Raw genomic sequence first — 12,923 nt, 5'->3', positions numbered from 1 at the left:
GGCTTAATGCTGATTGTGTCAGGACTAAACTGCACAAAACATAAGCCAGAGGAGATGAACAATTAGATTCCCTTTAATCCAGCCCTCACCTGGTTGCTGTCTTCTTTTGCTCAGTTTCTGTGTTGTCACAGGCAGAGTAGAGGTCAAAACAGGCACAACAGCATGCAGAGAAAGGGAGAGTGCAGGCTCCCATTCCCACAGGGATGGGTTAACTTCTTCCTAACTGCTCCAAGTCCCTCAGCTCCAGTGGAGAGGTATTTATGCTACCCCACAGTTCAGCTGTGTTCATTTACAGGGCAATCCCACCTACTGGGGAGTCAAGGTGAGGAAGCAGATTTCCAAGTTGGTGTTTGGAGATATGGCTGTGATGTGCAAGAGGGCAGGGAATGTGAGCCATGCAGCTGAGGGTGGCACATCAGACCATGTAACCCAGCCCCTTGTTACTTCCATTTCACAGCCCCAAGTCACAAAAATGTATCTGTTTCAGACTACACCTGCTTTTTGAGTCTTTGCTTGCCAGGGCAAGTATAACTTTGGGCACAGCAGTAATCCCATTCACTGCATTTCCCTGCTGAGTGAGATTCCCCAGTTAGGGTGCTTGCATCACGGCCTCTGTTGCTTGGCTGAATGAAAGGACTCCTGACTTGTCATCTGTCTGAAACAAAGCCAGAAACCTTCCAGTGTGCCTGGTTTTGGTGTGGAAAAGAAGAGTAATGCAATTGCAGTCTGGTAGATTAAATGTCCCAGAAAGACCCAGGATATTTGCAGGATGTCCTGATCCATTCCTTGGAGCTAAAAATTAACTTTCATCCCCAGAGAATTACCAGCTTTCATAATGCACCTGTGCTTTGAGCCTTTTCTTGCCAGGGCAAGCAAAACTTTGGGCACGGGAGTGATCCCATTCACTGAGTTCTCCTGCAGAAATCACTCCCAGCAGCCCAATGAACTCTCCTTTCTTTGGGAATGGAGGAGCAAACTTCCTGCTTCCATGTTCACAGGTGAGGCTGAGTGACACAAGCCAGGAGCTGTGGCAGATTTTCACAGCTGGCTTGAGGAACCCCTGCTGCTGAAAGAAGCCACTGGGGACTAGAGCACAGAGCCATAGCAATGGAAAGATGCTGGAGATGTGGGTTGCCATTACACTGGCTGCCCCAGGTGATGGCACAGGATGCATAGACATGTGCACATAGGATGGTGGTACCAGCTAACATACCTGGGATATGCAGGAGTGGGGCACACAGGATCCCTCTGTGTCCAGAGCATGCACAGGTAGCACCATTGCACCTACATGCATGCAAAGGGTGGATGTTGGGGTGGGAGGAGAGGAGACACAACCTCCTGCCACAGGCTCCTTGCTCTCTCAAACCCCCCTGTACACACTGGGCATTGCACTGGGCTGGAAGGGAGAGAGAGGATGGGAATATCCCTCTCAGCTTCAATGTCACAGCTTCATACAGCATTTTGGTGGCTGGTTATCCCTGTGACAGTGCATATAGTCTATAAACATGGGATTTTGTGCCAGACCTACATTATATGGCTTGGGACCAGAAAGCAAAGGTGGTACAATGGGCCCATTTAGATGGCAGGCTCAATGTTCTTTCTCAGAGACATGCAGGGAAAAAAAGGGCTGACGGATGCTTCCCAGCTTTCACTGGGAAACAGTCAAGGGAGAGCTTATCCAGGCTGTAGGGCTCTGCAGTGCAGGGGACTGAACAAGTGCAAGTTGCTTCACAGACTATCCCATCTCCCTCCATGACGGAGGAGCAGAAGGTAAGGCAGATCAGGAGCAGCTCATGTGGTAAGTCTGGCAGCACCCCTTCATGGAGACCTGCAGAATGTTCTCAGCTTGACACAGGACTTGAACAAACCTCTTTAATAAAGACCTTTAATTTGAATGAGGTGCATCTGGAATGGATGTATGGATGGATGTTCTCCATCTCCCAAACAGACACAGAAGGGGTGTGCATTTAGCAAGGATAAAGGCATTCAGTCTTTGAGGCTCATTGAGCCGTTGGTACCCCTGCACAGAGCTTCAGCAAGCTCAACATCCTAGCACTGAGAGTGGGTGCTGGGAAGAGCTCAGCTAAAGCAACAATTTGTATTGAAACCCCATTTATTTTCCCCAAAATACCCCTTGGACTTAGACAGACTATGTTAGATTTAACCTAGGGAACAGGAATACAAGGTTCTGTATCCCTTTGCAAAACCAGGTACCTTTCCTGCTGAAAGTCCCATCAAGATGCCAGGCAGCTCAAACTCAAGTGATTAACAAGGCATATTTCATTTGAGTGGTCCATCAGTCTTGGCCAAGGGAAGGAGCAGAAGTCCTTGGCTGGCTGAAGAGTTGTGAGCACATGGGAAGCCCCAGCCACACAAACCTTGACTAAGAAGCAAAGAGGCAGAATGGTGAGTGATGAGTACTAGACCCAGATCAGCACAGAGCAAAGTGATGACCAGCCCCACTTTTACCAGGGCAGGACAGCCATCCCTCGTGAGGCTTGTGGTCTGCTGCCTACCCAGGAGAGATTCCTCTGGCTGTGATGGACAGCTTGTCAGACCTCGGGCACCCCAAAGGCCAGGTTGTCCCGAATCATCAGTGTCTTCCGAAGATCTCGCTCCATGATTGGCCTCTGTGTTCGCCACTTATGGGCTTCCTGGAGTCCTGGTTCAAAGTAGTAAATGCAAGCTCCAAAGCCGACCAGGATGAGAATGGAGATCATCAGATACACGGGTACAAACCAATCCAAGAAGTGGGGCATGGCTGCCAGAGAAAAGGAGAGAAAGCTCATGCAGTGGGAACACCCAAAACACACCTCCACCAAGACTGATCACAAGACACCTGCCTCATCAGCAGTGCCCAGTCCCTCCTCACAGCCCTGCTGGACCTGGTTTATGCTTGGTTGCACATGAAGGCACCTCATCCACTGGGAGAGGTCAATGCATTTGGGATCATTGCTGGGATCCATGCACAGAGTCAGTCCTGCTCCCTCCCCACAAAGGGGGTTGGTCCTGCTGCCAGTGATTAAAGGTAGGCAGTGGGTAAATACAGCTGCTTCTCACCTCCTGTTTGAGGGAAAATCTGCTTCCCCTGACACTCCATCACCTCTTTGACTTCCCAGTCTGAGCTGGTCTGGCTCAAGACTGAGCCCTCCCTTACTGCGCCTCAATTTCATGTCCTGCTTTGCCAGGGCTCCGGGTCCTTTGAACAGTCTATGAACAGAGGTGAGATCCCTCCACCACATCAGCCACTGTGCAGTGGGGAACACTCACCAGGAGCAGCTGATCTGCCTTGCTAAGAACCCCTGGCCAGCCGGGTGCAAGGTGAGTCTGGAGCAGCGTTGCCCTGGGGAACACAAAACAACACCGCACTGTGTAGTTGCTGCTGGCCCAGCACTAAAAATGAGAGAGCAGGAAGGAGAAACATCTCCTTGTCCAGATGTCAGGGCTGAAGATTTTTGGAGGGGTGGACAAACGGGGTCCCAGCCCCATAACCTGCTGGTGCCCTGGCACACTCTCTTCCCACCATTGTGGCCCTGCTGATGCCATGCTTAGAGCATGTACCCTAACTTAGGGCCATTTAAATCTGTAATGGCATCATATTTGAACCCATCCCTTATCCCCATCCTTTGGGAAGGAGAGAGCAACCCACATTGCAACTCACAAAGGTGCCCAGCCTGTTCAGCTCTGCCACTTGCTCTGCACCAAAATGGCAGCCAAGGTATGGATCATGCACAGAAAAGGGGATCCAAAAGCATCTCCCGTGAAAAGCACAGCTACAACTTCACCAGGCACTAGATCTTCTGGGTTTTGCGCTGTGAATGTGCTGCTTGTTAAAGGCTTTGGTGGATTAAACCTGGGACCCTCACACTTAGGAAAGCACAGTGGTGGCACAAAAATGCAGTCCTGAAAGGAGGCTTTCCGTAACCCTCCCCTCCCTTGGTGGGAGTGATGAAATGCCCATTGACTTCAGTGGGGACAGAGTTAGGGGAGACCTGCACCCACATCAAATTCCTTCTTTTCCAGATAGATGAAAGATGTCACATCTGACTGGCACCCAAGTCATCCCTCTGCAATAACCATATATCCTCAAATCCCTTCCACAGGGTGGGTTAAGAGGAGGCTGGGGAGAGCTCTGAGCATTTCCATTCTCTTCCTGGCTCTTGACCCATAAGGTTGATGCCTTTTCCACACCAGGAGCTGGGATTTTATTTTATTTTATTTTATTTTATTTTATTTTATTTTATTTTATTTTATTTTATTTTATTTTATTTTATTTTATTTTATTTTATTTTATTATTTTATTTTATTTTATTTTATTTTATTTTATTTTATTTTATGTTATTTTATGTTATGTTATGTTATTTTATGTTATTTTATGTTATTTTATGTTATTTTATGTTATTCTATTTTATTTTATATACCACAGCCATCAGTTGTTTTCAATGTGCCCAGCAGCATTTATCTTCTGGACACCTCTTGTTCCAAGAGGGTGTGTAAGAGTAAGTCTTTTGTCACAAGGTAAGATTTGAAACAAGCTGCAATTCTTATTACCATAAGAAAGAAACTGCAGAAAACACCTGATTTCCTCCCACTTATTGGCATGGATCTGTTCTGGGCACTGCTGCTGCCTCTTCGTGGCTGCCTGTGCCTACCTCAGATCAGCAACTGCTGAGGAAAACTTCCATCATGACTTGCAACAACATCACAGAGGTTTTGTGAGGAGCTATGAGGCTTCCCTTATCGTACTTTAAGGGATCGTGTAAGGAATTAGGCACAAACTTCCCTTCTGCAACCAGAGTTGGGTCTGAACTCTGGGCCAGAAACCCCTCAGCACAGCTTTCCTACATGCTCTGCAAAAGTAGCTCCTCTGCACACCCTGCACCCCCAGCTGCAGCTGCAGACATCCTGGGAAGCTCAGGCTGCTGCAAACCCCTTTTTCAGAGGTATCTCAGCAGCTGGTATCTGTCCCTGGCTGCAAGAGCAATGGGCAGGGTTAGGGACACTGTGAAGGTAAGTTCAGCTTGGATCTCTTGGGCTGATGGGAGGAAAGCCAATAACCTCATTCCCTTCCCTGATCATCCACTTTCCAAATGAAGCTGCCATCCAGAAAAGCACTGCAATAAAAAGCAGCCCTACACACTTCCCAATTCATCCTTCCTCCATCACTAGCAGAGCCAGCATTTCCTAGCTCCTTGCCAGCAGCCTGTTCTTCAGTCTACTTGCTATGCAGCCCTATCCTCCTGCTGTGTCCCCACGCTGCTCACCCGTCCCCGCCCCCTCAACGAAGAGTCCTCATCATGGCCAAGCCGAGCGCTGGCTGAGGTGTCAGAGCCCCCCTCCAGCCTCTGCAGGGCTGGCCTGGAGAACCAACTTGCTTCTGTCAGACGGGTGAGCAGATTTTGGCCGCAAATACTGAAAAGAGGGAGTTTCATTTAAAGATGTTAGCTTTCTGGAGCTTTTTCTGGAGCAGTTCTGCAGATATTAAATGTGCCTTAATCTTGCTGGACCAGTTGATCTTCAGCACCTCATTTTGCAGTGGGACATCCATGTCCCCACAAAGACACGGAAGAGTCCTTGGTCTTCCATCCAAAAGCGTGTCTCATATAGATAAGCTGTCTGACCCCTTCTAAACCCGTGCTACACCTCACTCCAGCCTCTTGTCTTCAATGTCACCCGTGGATCCTCTATGCCACCTCCCACTGCCCCCGAGATGCCGTGGGTACACTTGTGACAGGAGCCCCAGGGAGAATGTTGCAAGCGGCGGGGCTGAAACTGCTTGGGGGAGGCTGGGAGCAGCACGCCCGAACACAGGAGAATTTGGGCACAGAAGCCTCCCGTGTGCATGGCTGGGAGCACAACCCAGCTTGCAGCGTTACAAGCCGTGGGCTCACCCTGACCGCAGAAGCTTCCCCCGGACCTGGGCACCCTGGGGCAGGCTGCAGCTTGGGGCACGGAGCTGCCGCTGACTGGGGACCCAGACGTGACCTCGCTCCCGTGCACCGCATCCCCAGCAAGCACCGCTACCTGCCCTGCCACCTGCCACCTACCTTCTTCCACGGGTGCAGGGCGACGGGACGAGACTGCTCCCTCTGGCACCTGCCGAGTCCCAGCCGGGATGAGTCAGGCTCCTTTCCCGGCCAGGCGGTGCCAGGGAGAAGGGACCCCGCCGGGAGAGCTGAGCGACAGCGGGAGGCGACAGGCGCGGATGGGCGGGAGGAAGGCAGGGAGGGAGGGAGGGATGGCGGGAGCAGCTGCGGCGGGCGGGGGAAGGACAAGCAGCCAGCAGCGTGGCCTCATTGCCCACCGGGATTCCCGGGGGCTTCCCCCACCGCCTCCCCGGCAGTGTCAGCCCCGCTCCAGCCTCCCCGGGGTACCCCACAGCCGGCTTTCCCCCACACACAAGAACGACTGTCTGCCACGGATTGCATCCCGGCGCGGGGAGCGGGGAGCATTTTTAGCAGCGGTCGCTATGGCAACGAGCCTCCCCAGTTCACCCGCACATGGTACCCGGGTCAGAGCCACGGGGAGCTGGCCGCGGGATGCTCTCCGTCCTCCCGCATCATCCGCAGCTCGGCTGCAGCCCCGGAGGAGGAGAAACGCTGGGGCAAACGTGTGTGAGCTCGAGCTGATGGAGATGGACACAAAGTTCAGGCTCCACAGATTTACCGGCGTGTGCAGCCCAGGGACTGGGGGCTGGTGGTTTTTCATCAGTGGATGGGAGGCAGAGAGAGAGAAGGGTGGAAGAGGCAAGGAGGTTATTACTCCCTTCAGGGCTTTTATGTAAAATGAAATCAACACTTTGACCAAAAGAATCTTCCATCAGGAAACAGAAAAACTGTCTGAAGTACTATTCTTGCTTTCAGTGAAATACCTTTTTGCTGAATCCATTTACCCAGTTCTGTCATTGCTGCTGCTGACAAGAGATGTTTTGTTTAAACATTTTCAGCTTTTCAGCAGCACAAAAATAGGAACATGCAAACCTACAGGTTTGGGTTTTTCATAATGGAGTTTTTTTGTTGTTTGGTTTGGTTTTTTTTTTCCACAAAGGGAAATTTTCATCATGACCTAGAAATTGTTTAACACAAAAAAGTTTTAGCAAAATCAAACAAACAACTGGCTCCAGCCTGAAGAACTGCCTGCTCTCCTGCCTGTGCTGTCTACCTCCACCCACTTAGTTTTTGACACTTATAGCCCTGCAGATGTGCCCCAGTGAGTTATTGTAAAGGTTTTCAGGATTAATAGTATCCACTGAAATGTATGAGGCCCAAATTTGTGACTGCTACACTCCAGAAGCTGTGAGATTTGAGGTACTACTTCCCAGTAGGTTATGTTTCAGGCACAAATGAGTTCATCCTCTCTCCAAGCCAACCTGTGGATGGTGACAGAGCCCATGTGCGCTTGCCAGCTCCAAGGGTAATGCACAGTAAGGGTCTGTGCCAGGATTTCCACCAGTGCAGAGACAGGCTGTGATGGAGCTGTGGGAGCTGACTGATATGCTCTGTGATTTCCTCTTCATCCTCTTTTGGTCCTCCTGAGCCTCACTTCTTCTTGATGTAACTTTATAACAGCTTAGAAACATTGACTATAGACCTTGCAAGCCCTCCATACCTAGCAGGATATCTGCATGGAGCATCAGATCCATTAGGTTTAGCTATCTGCTTCTTGGTTTGCCCCAGTAAGGTGGGAACTCCAGATGATTGCCATTGTGGAGCCTGCAATCGTGCCTTAATTTTAACCTCAGTGAAGTTCAGACATGACACTCACCTTGACCATCAGCACAGTAACTGCTTGACTAATCACACTGCAGGAGGTGGAAAACACAAGCCTCACAGTTTTGACCATACTAGGAGAGAAACCTGTGGCTTGGAGGAAAAGATTTTTAAAAATAAATGGAAGGATATTGTTTATTGCATCCTCAGAGCAAATGTTAAGGACAGGCAAAGACATTCCATTTGAGAGGGCAAAAGGAAAACCCCTTTCCAGGTGTGCAAGGAAAATGAGTGGGAGATCAGTGGTTGCTGGCACAAGGTAGGAGACTATTCATTTATCCAGGTGTCTGGTCAGTGGTGAAGCTGCAGGCACCCAGTAGAGCCTGCCAGGCCAGGCATCCTCATGCCACAAGGTGTAAGCTCCTCCCATTGTCCCTAGCCAACTGTCCCAACTCTCTGTTCTAGGTCACCTCAGGGGCACATCAGAGCCAGTGTGTGTTTGTCAGTCTTCAACTTGTTCCCAGGTTTAAGCTCAGGCTTAATGCCAGAATGCTGCTCAGGCAGCCAAAACCCCAGAACAGCAATAGTTTTGACTCACGAGGTCATTTTCTCCTCTGGCTCACTTCTCTGACATGCAAACACTGGGAGCACATGACAAGGAATGGTGATCACATCTTTCTGCAGCCATCACCACAGCAGTGGGCAAGGTCATGACATGGCAGCCTCACTTGCTTCAAGCAGGAGTCCCCCCAGATGAGTCTGAAGCACCCTTAGATGCAGCAAGAAAAAGACATGGGGCTTTGTGCTGCTGGAGCTGGGACACGCTTGAAGACCCTATGCCTCTGACACAGCTGCTTGCTGCCTGTGACAGGGCGCTCAGGTGCTGTCACATCCTTTGGTTTCCAACAAGAACTGAAGCTTTGAGACAGCTCCAGGCATTGATGTGCCAGTACAGCTCAATCTGCATGGAAACAGTTCAGCTGCAGTTCAGCTTTCACCTCAGATGAGGCTGCTGTGTGCCACTCAGGTCTTCCAGGCATAAGCTTGTGCATATCATTCTGCCTGATGCCTTGGGGCCTTCCAGCCCCCTTCACCTGGCTTGGAGGAAGCCTCTGAGTGTCTGTGCATACACTGAGCCCCTCAAAGCCATTCATCCCAGGACACCTGCCTATTACCATGCCTCTGACTCCCTCCATATTTCTGGGCAACCACAAATTCACCTGCGTGATGAAGGCAAACATGGAGTCAGGTTTGATGTGAGAGGGCCACCTAGCCAGACCAGAAATCATGAAACCCTTCTCAAAACAAAAGAAAAAAGCCTTGGCTGGAAAAAAAAAGGAGATGATCAGGCAACCTTGGGCACATACTTCCTGTATGTAGCATGCTTGTAGCATGCCTGTAAATCACAGCATAAGCAAGTGCTAAACTCAGCTTAATCCCAGGCCTGGTTAAGTGTTATTCCAGGCTTTCTTAACAAGTTTTTTCACTGTTCTTGATGCTTTTATCAGCATCTTCTGAGATGACCAGACCCAGGTCAATGCATGTCTTTAAAGCAACACCAATCTCCCAATATTACTTTCCCAATGTAAAGAGAAGCATGGGAGAAGATGGAGTTTATCAAACTCGCCTTCCCCAAGGTCTGCAGTAGAGGACACAAAAGGGTCACAGAAATGCTTCCCTGCTCAGCTGCTGGAGGTGAGGGAGCTGCTGCAGGAGGCAGAAGGCACATAGGATGCATGGCAGGGCATCAGTTGGGGATAGTCTGGTGGAAAAGCAGATTAACTCACCTTCTGGGTGCTACTGCAGCTTCAGAAAAGGAAACCCATTAGAGAAGCTTTGCTGAGTTGATCAAAAACTAAGTATGTATAGTGAGTTAAATTAAAGAGCAGAATGAAAAAAGCTGACTTACTTTGGGTCTAAAAATAGCTGTGAAGAGCCTTTGCCAAAGGAAGCAGAAATTGCCAGCAACATATGTGAAAATGTCATTAATTTCTCTAATAATTTGCACTTGCTGCAAATGATATAATTTTTGTCTATTAGTGAGAGAACAAGTGCAATCAAATACACACGAGTTCTATCTTGCAGGCTTCCCAGGAGGGATGATGAGAAGTCAGCCTGGAGCCAATAAAGCATGAGCAGGTGACATCTCATTGAACTCATACTGAATGGGGTTCTCAGGAGCTGGGAGCAGTCACTAAGACAACTGGGACCATGCTCTTCTCTAGACCATCTTTGAAGCTTGTCTCCTTTGCTCCTCTGGCTGCTCAGGAGAAGAAGAAAGAGAGAAATCTGAGAGAAATTATCTTGAGATGCAGGCACTGGATGAATCATATAGCAAACTGGCCATGGATACATGAGGACTAAGTGTGCTTTTTAACATTTTTTGTACTGGCTGGTGTAGTCCTGCTGCAGTAGCAGCTGACCCATTCTGAGCAACCCCTGGTGATGGCCAGGCCAAGTGTTGCTGCTGTTAATTGTGATTTTTTTGGCAGCATCTTCATGTTGGCTGCAATACACTTCTGCCCATTTGTGGAATGGTTTGTGCTATCAGAGAAATGTACAGTGGCACACAGAGTAAAATCAGGAGCTCTCTCCTTCCATATCATGCCCCGCTCTTGTTCCTTCTGCTTACACTCTGGGCCAGTGCACTGACACCTGTCTCAGCTCTCCTGCACCACTCAGAAGCAGAGATCAACTCATTAGTCCCACTTTGCAAACTGGAAATTGAGCAAAAAGAGGTGAAACAACCTGACACAGTCACACAGGGATATGTAAAATACACCCTGGCCTCCAACACCAACCACATCTCATCCCTCTCCCTTCCTCTCCTTGCCAACCTACAAATCTAGGCAAGAGCTGCAGGCACATTGCCAACCCAAACCTCCACTTCCTTATAATGTCCTCTACCATGAAAAATAATTTTCTAACTGTGGGATGAGTGGTAACTCATCTGGATCCACTGAATGTCAACAGACACCAGCATGGTAAGAAGACGGAAACCTGCAGCAGCAGGGCACAGCAACCATGTCCCTGACCAGACACTAAAGCCACCCAGGCCCTTCAGTGGGGCCAGAGAGCAGGCAACAGGGGGCAGAAAGAGGACAAACACCTTTTAGGTGTGTGCAAGAGCTTTTAACATATTTCCACACCTTCAGCAGCCCAAAAGGATCATTGTTCTATTTGCTCTCTACATCCCCCCAGCCTGGGAGCCAGCTTTTGTTATTTTATTGCATCTGCTTGTCTCCCATCTTTAGGACACATCTGCCCTGAATTCATCCTCCCTTCCCCCCACCAAACTCAAAAACAGCCAGAAATATCTTGCAATCTCTTCTGCTTCACCTGTAATTTGTCTCATGCTGGCAATGAGGGAAACCGTCTGCCTTTGTCAAGATCAAAAACGCCACAGTGGCCATGTGATGTCAGCTTTCGTTAACCCTGTCTCTCTCCCCTTTGCCTCCCCTCTCCAGATTGTTGCAGAGATGCAGATGTGTCTTCATTCTCCTGCAGCTCTCTTCCTCCCCTGACTGCAGCAGCACATCTCCTGCCATTTGCAGGTATCCTGGTTGAAAGGGCAGGGAAAGCCAGCACCAGCAGGCAGCAGAATGGAGAACCCATTGGACCCCATGTGGAGCCTTCCACACAAAGGTGGAGCCAAACTCAGGGATGAGGCAAAGATCAGGAGATGCAGCAAGGTGGACCACAGGCCACTGAGGTACACTGGACCTTCCGAGGTTTTACATAGCTGCATGTCATCCTCCTGCTCTGACCTCGGAATGGGAAAATCTGAGCCTATCTCTGTTACTGCATTGCCTCTGTATCACAAGCCTGTATCACAGGCAGGGGAGAGGTTGACCAGATTGAGGGGTGAAGGGGAACGCACCCAGGAAGGGGCAGGATGGAGCCTGAGCCTGCTGGAGCTGCTGCAAAACCTCACACAGAATAATTCAGTGTGCAAAGCCAGTTGCTACTGCCACACAGTGGTAGGGAAATTCCCTTCCCAAGCTGTGTTATCAAGCAGTCTTTATAGTATGGAAGTGTATTAACTATGTTAACATTTTTCCCTCATACTTGGTACTGGTGAGGCCACAGCTCAAATCGTGCATTTAGTTTTGGGGCCCTCACTACAAGAAAGACATTGGGGTGCTGGAGCATGTCCATAGAAGGGCAGAGAAGGAGCTGATGACGTGTCCAGAGTGCAAATGTTGTGAAGAGCAGCTGAGGGAGGTGGAGTTGTTAAGCCTGGAAAAAACAAGGCTCAGGGGAGACCCTATTGCTCTCTACAGCTCCCTGAAGGGAGGCTGTAGCCGGTGGAGGTTGGTCTCTACTCCCAGATAACAAGCACTAGGATAAGAGGAAACAGCCTCAATTTGCTCCAGGGGTGGTTTCCATTGGATATTAGGAAACATTTCTGCACTGAAATGGTGGTCAGGAAGTAGAACAGGCTGCCCAAGTGTGTGTTGGAGTTACCATCTCTGAAGTGTTTGAAAAGGTGTGGCATGTGGGGACATGGTTATTTTGAACATGGCAGTGTTGGGTTAATGGTTGGACTTAACGATCTTAGAGGTCTTTTCAATCTAATGATCCTATGATTCCATGTATTAGTTCACATTATAAACTGCAATGTAAGGAGGCAGTGGAATTTTACTGAAGCCTTCACTATTGTTCAGTCTTGAGCAAGCAAATGGACAACAGCTCATGGCAAGGGCCAGGGAGCAGCACAGCCCTGGAAATTAAGGGCTCTGCTTCCCAGAAGCTAATGGCTATTCATGATCCTCCTGGCACAACCAAAGCAAGGCCAGTTCCTCCCCTCAGCATCCCTCCAGTATTGCCTGCGAGTGCCTCAGGCCCAGCAGATCCCTGGACATGGGGATGCCACAGGAATAGCGCTGCTTTGCAGGGTTTTATGGTGATTTGCCGTCCTTGGTGGTCTGTCACTCCGTGTGGTACCTGAGCGCTGAAAGGGGCCTCACACTGTGCTCCTGCATCACTGCACTCCACAACTTCCTCGTGAGGGAAAGTCCGGGGGCTGGCACTGGTCTCTCTGCCATCTGCGAAAAGACCCAGGGCAATGACCTGAAGCAGTGTCAGGGGAGATTTAGGCTGGATATTAGAAAAAGTTTCTTCACTCAGACAGTGCTCAGACACAGCAACAGGCTCCTGAGGGAAGTGGTCACAGCACCAAGCCTGACAGAGCTCAAGAAGCGTTTGGACGAC

General features: G+C 49.6%; 1 protein-coding gene across 3 annotated transcripts; it reads right to left on the bottom strand.

Moving 5' to 3' along the window:
- Positions 1-2,300: 2,300 nt before the first annotated feature.
- On the bottom strand, positions 2,301-6,139 carry SMIM45 (small integral membrane protein 45). Of its 3 annotated transcripts, XM_086885777.1 has the most exons (4): positions 6,048-6,139; positions 3,271-3,343; positions 2,517-2,761; positions 2,301-2,383 (listed from the first exon to the last, which is right to left on the bottom strand). In XM_086885777.1, exon 3 carries the CDS (start codon positions 2,757-2,759, stop codon positions 2,553-2,555), a length of 207 nt encoding a protein of 68 aa, XP_086741903.1. In that variant the 5' UTR covers positions 2,760-2,761; positions 3,271-3,343; positions 6,048-6,139; the 3' UTR covers positions 2,301-2,383; positions 2,517-2,552. The 3 variants fall into 3 exon arrangements, with proteins under 3 accessions (XP_086741903.1, XP_086741901.1, XP_086741902.1); XM_086885775.1 differs by lacking the exon at positions 2,301-2,383 and having other exon boundaries at positions 2,468-2,761; XM_086885776.1 differs by lacking the exons at positions 2,301-2,383; positions 3,271-3,343 and having other exon boundaries at positions 2,468-2,761; positions 6,048-6,138.
- Positions 6,140-12,923: the final 6,784 nt, after the last annotated feature.

This window comes from Cyanistes caeruleus, chromosome 4 (genome assembly GCF_971803275.1).
Source record: "Cyanistes caeruleus chromosome 4, bCyaCae1.hap1.1, whole genome shotgun sequence".
NCBI classification, from domain to species: Eukaryota; Metazoa; Chordata; class Aves; order Passeriformes; family Paridae; genus Cyanistes; species Cyanistes caeruleus.
This window is presented reverse-complemented; position numbering and strand designations above follow the sequence as displayed.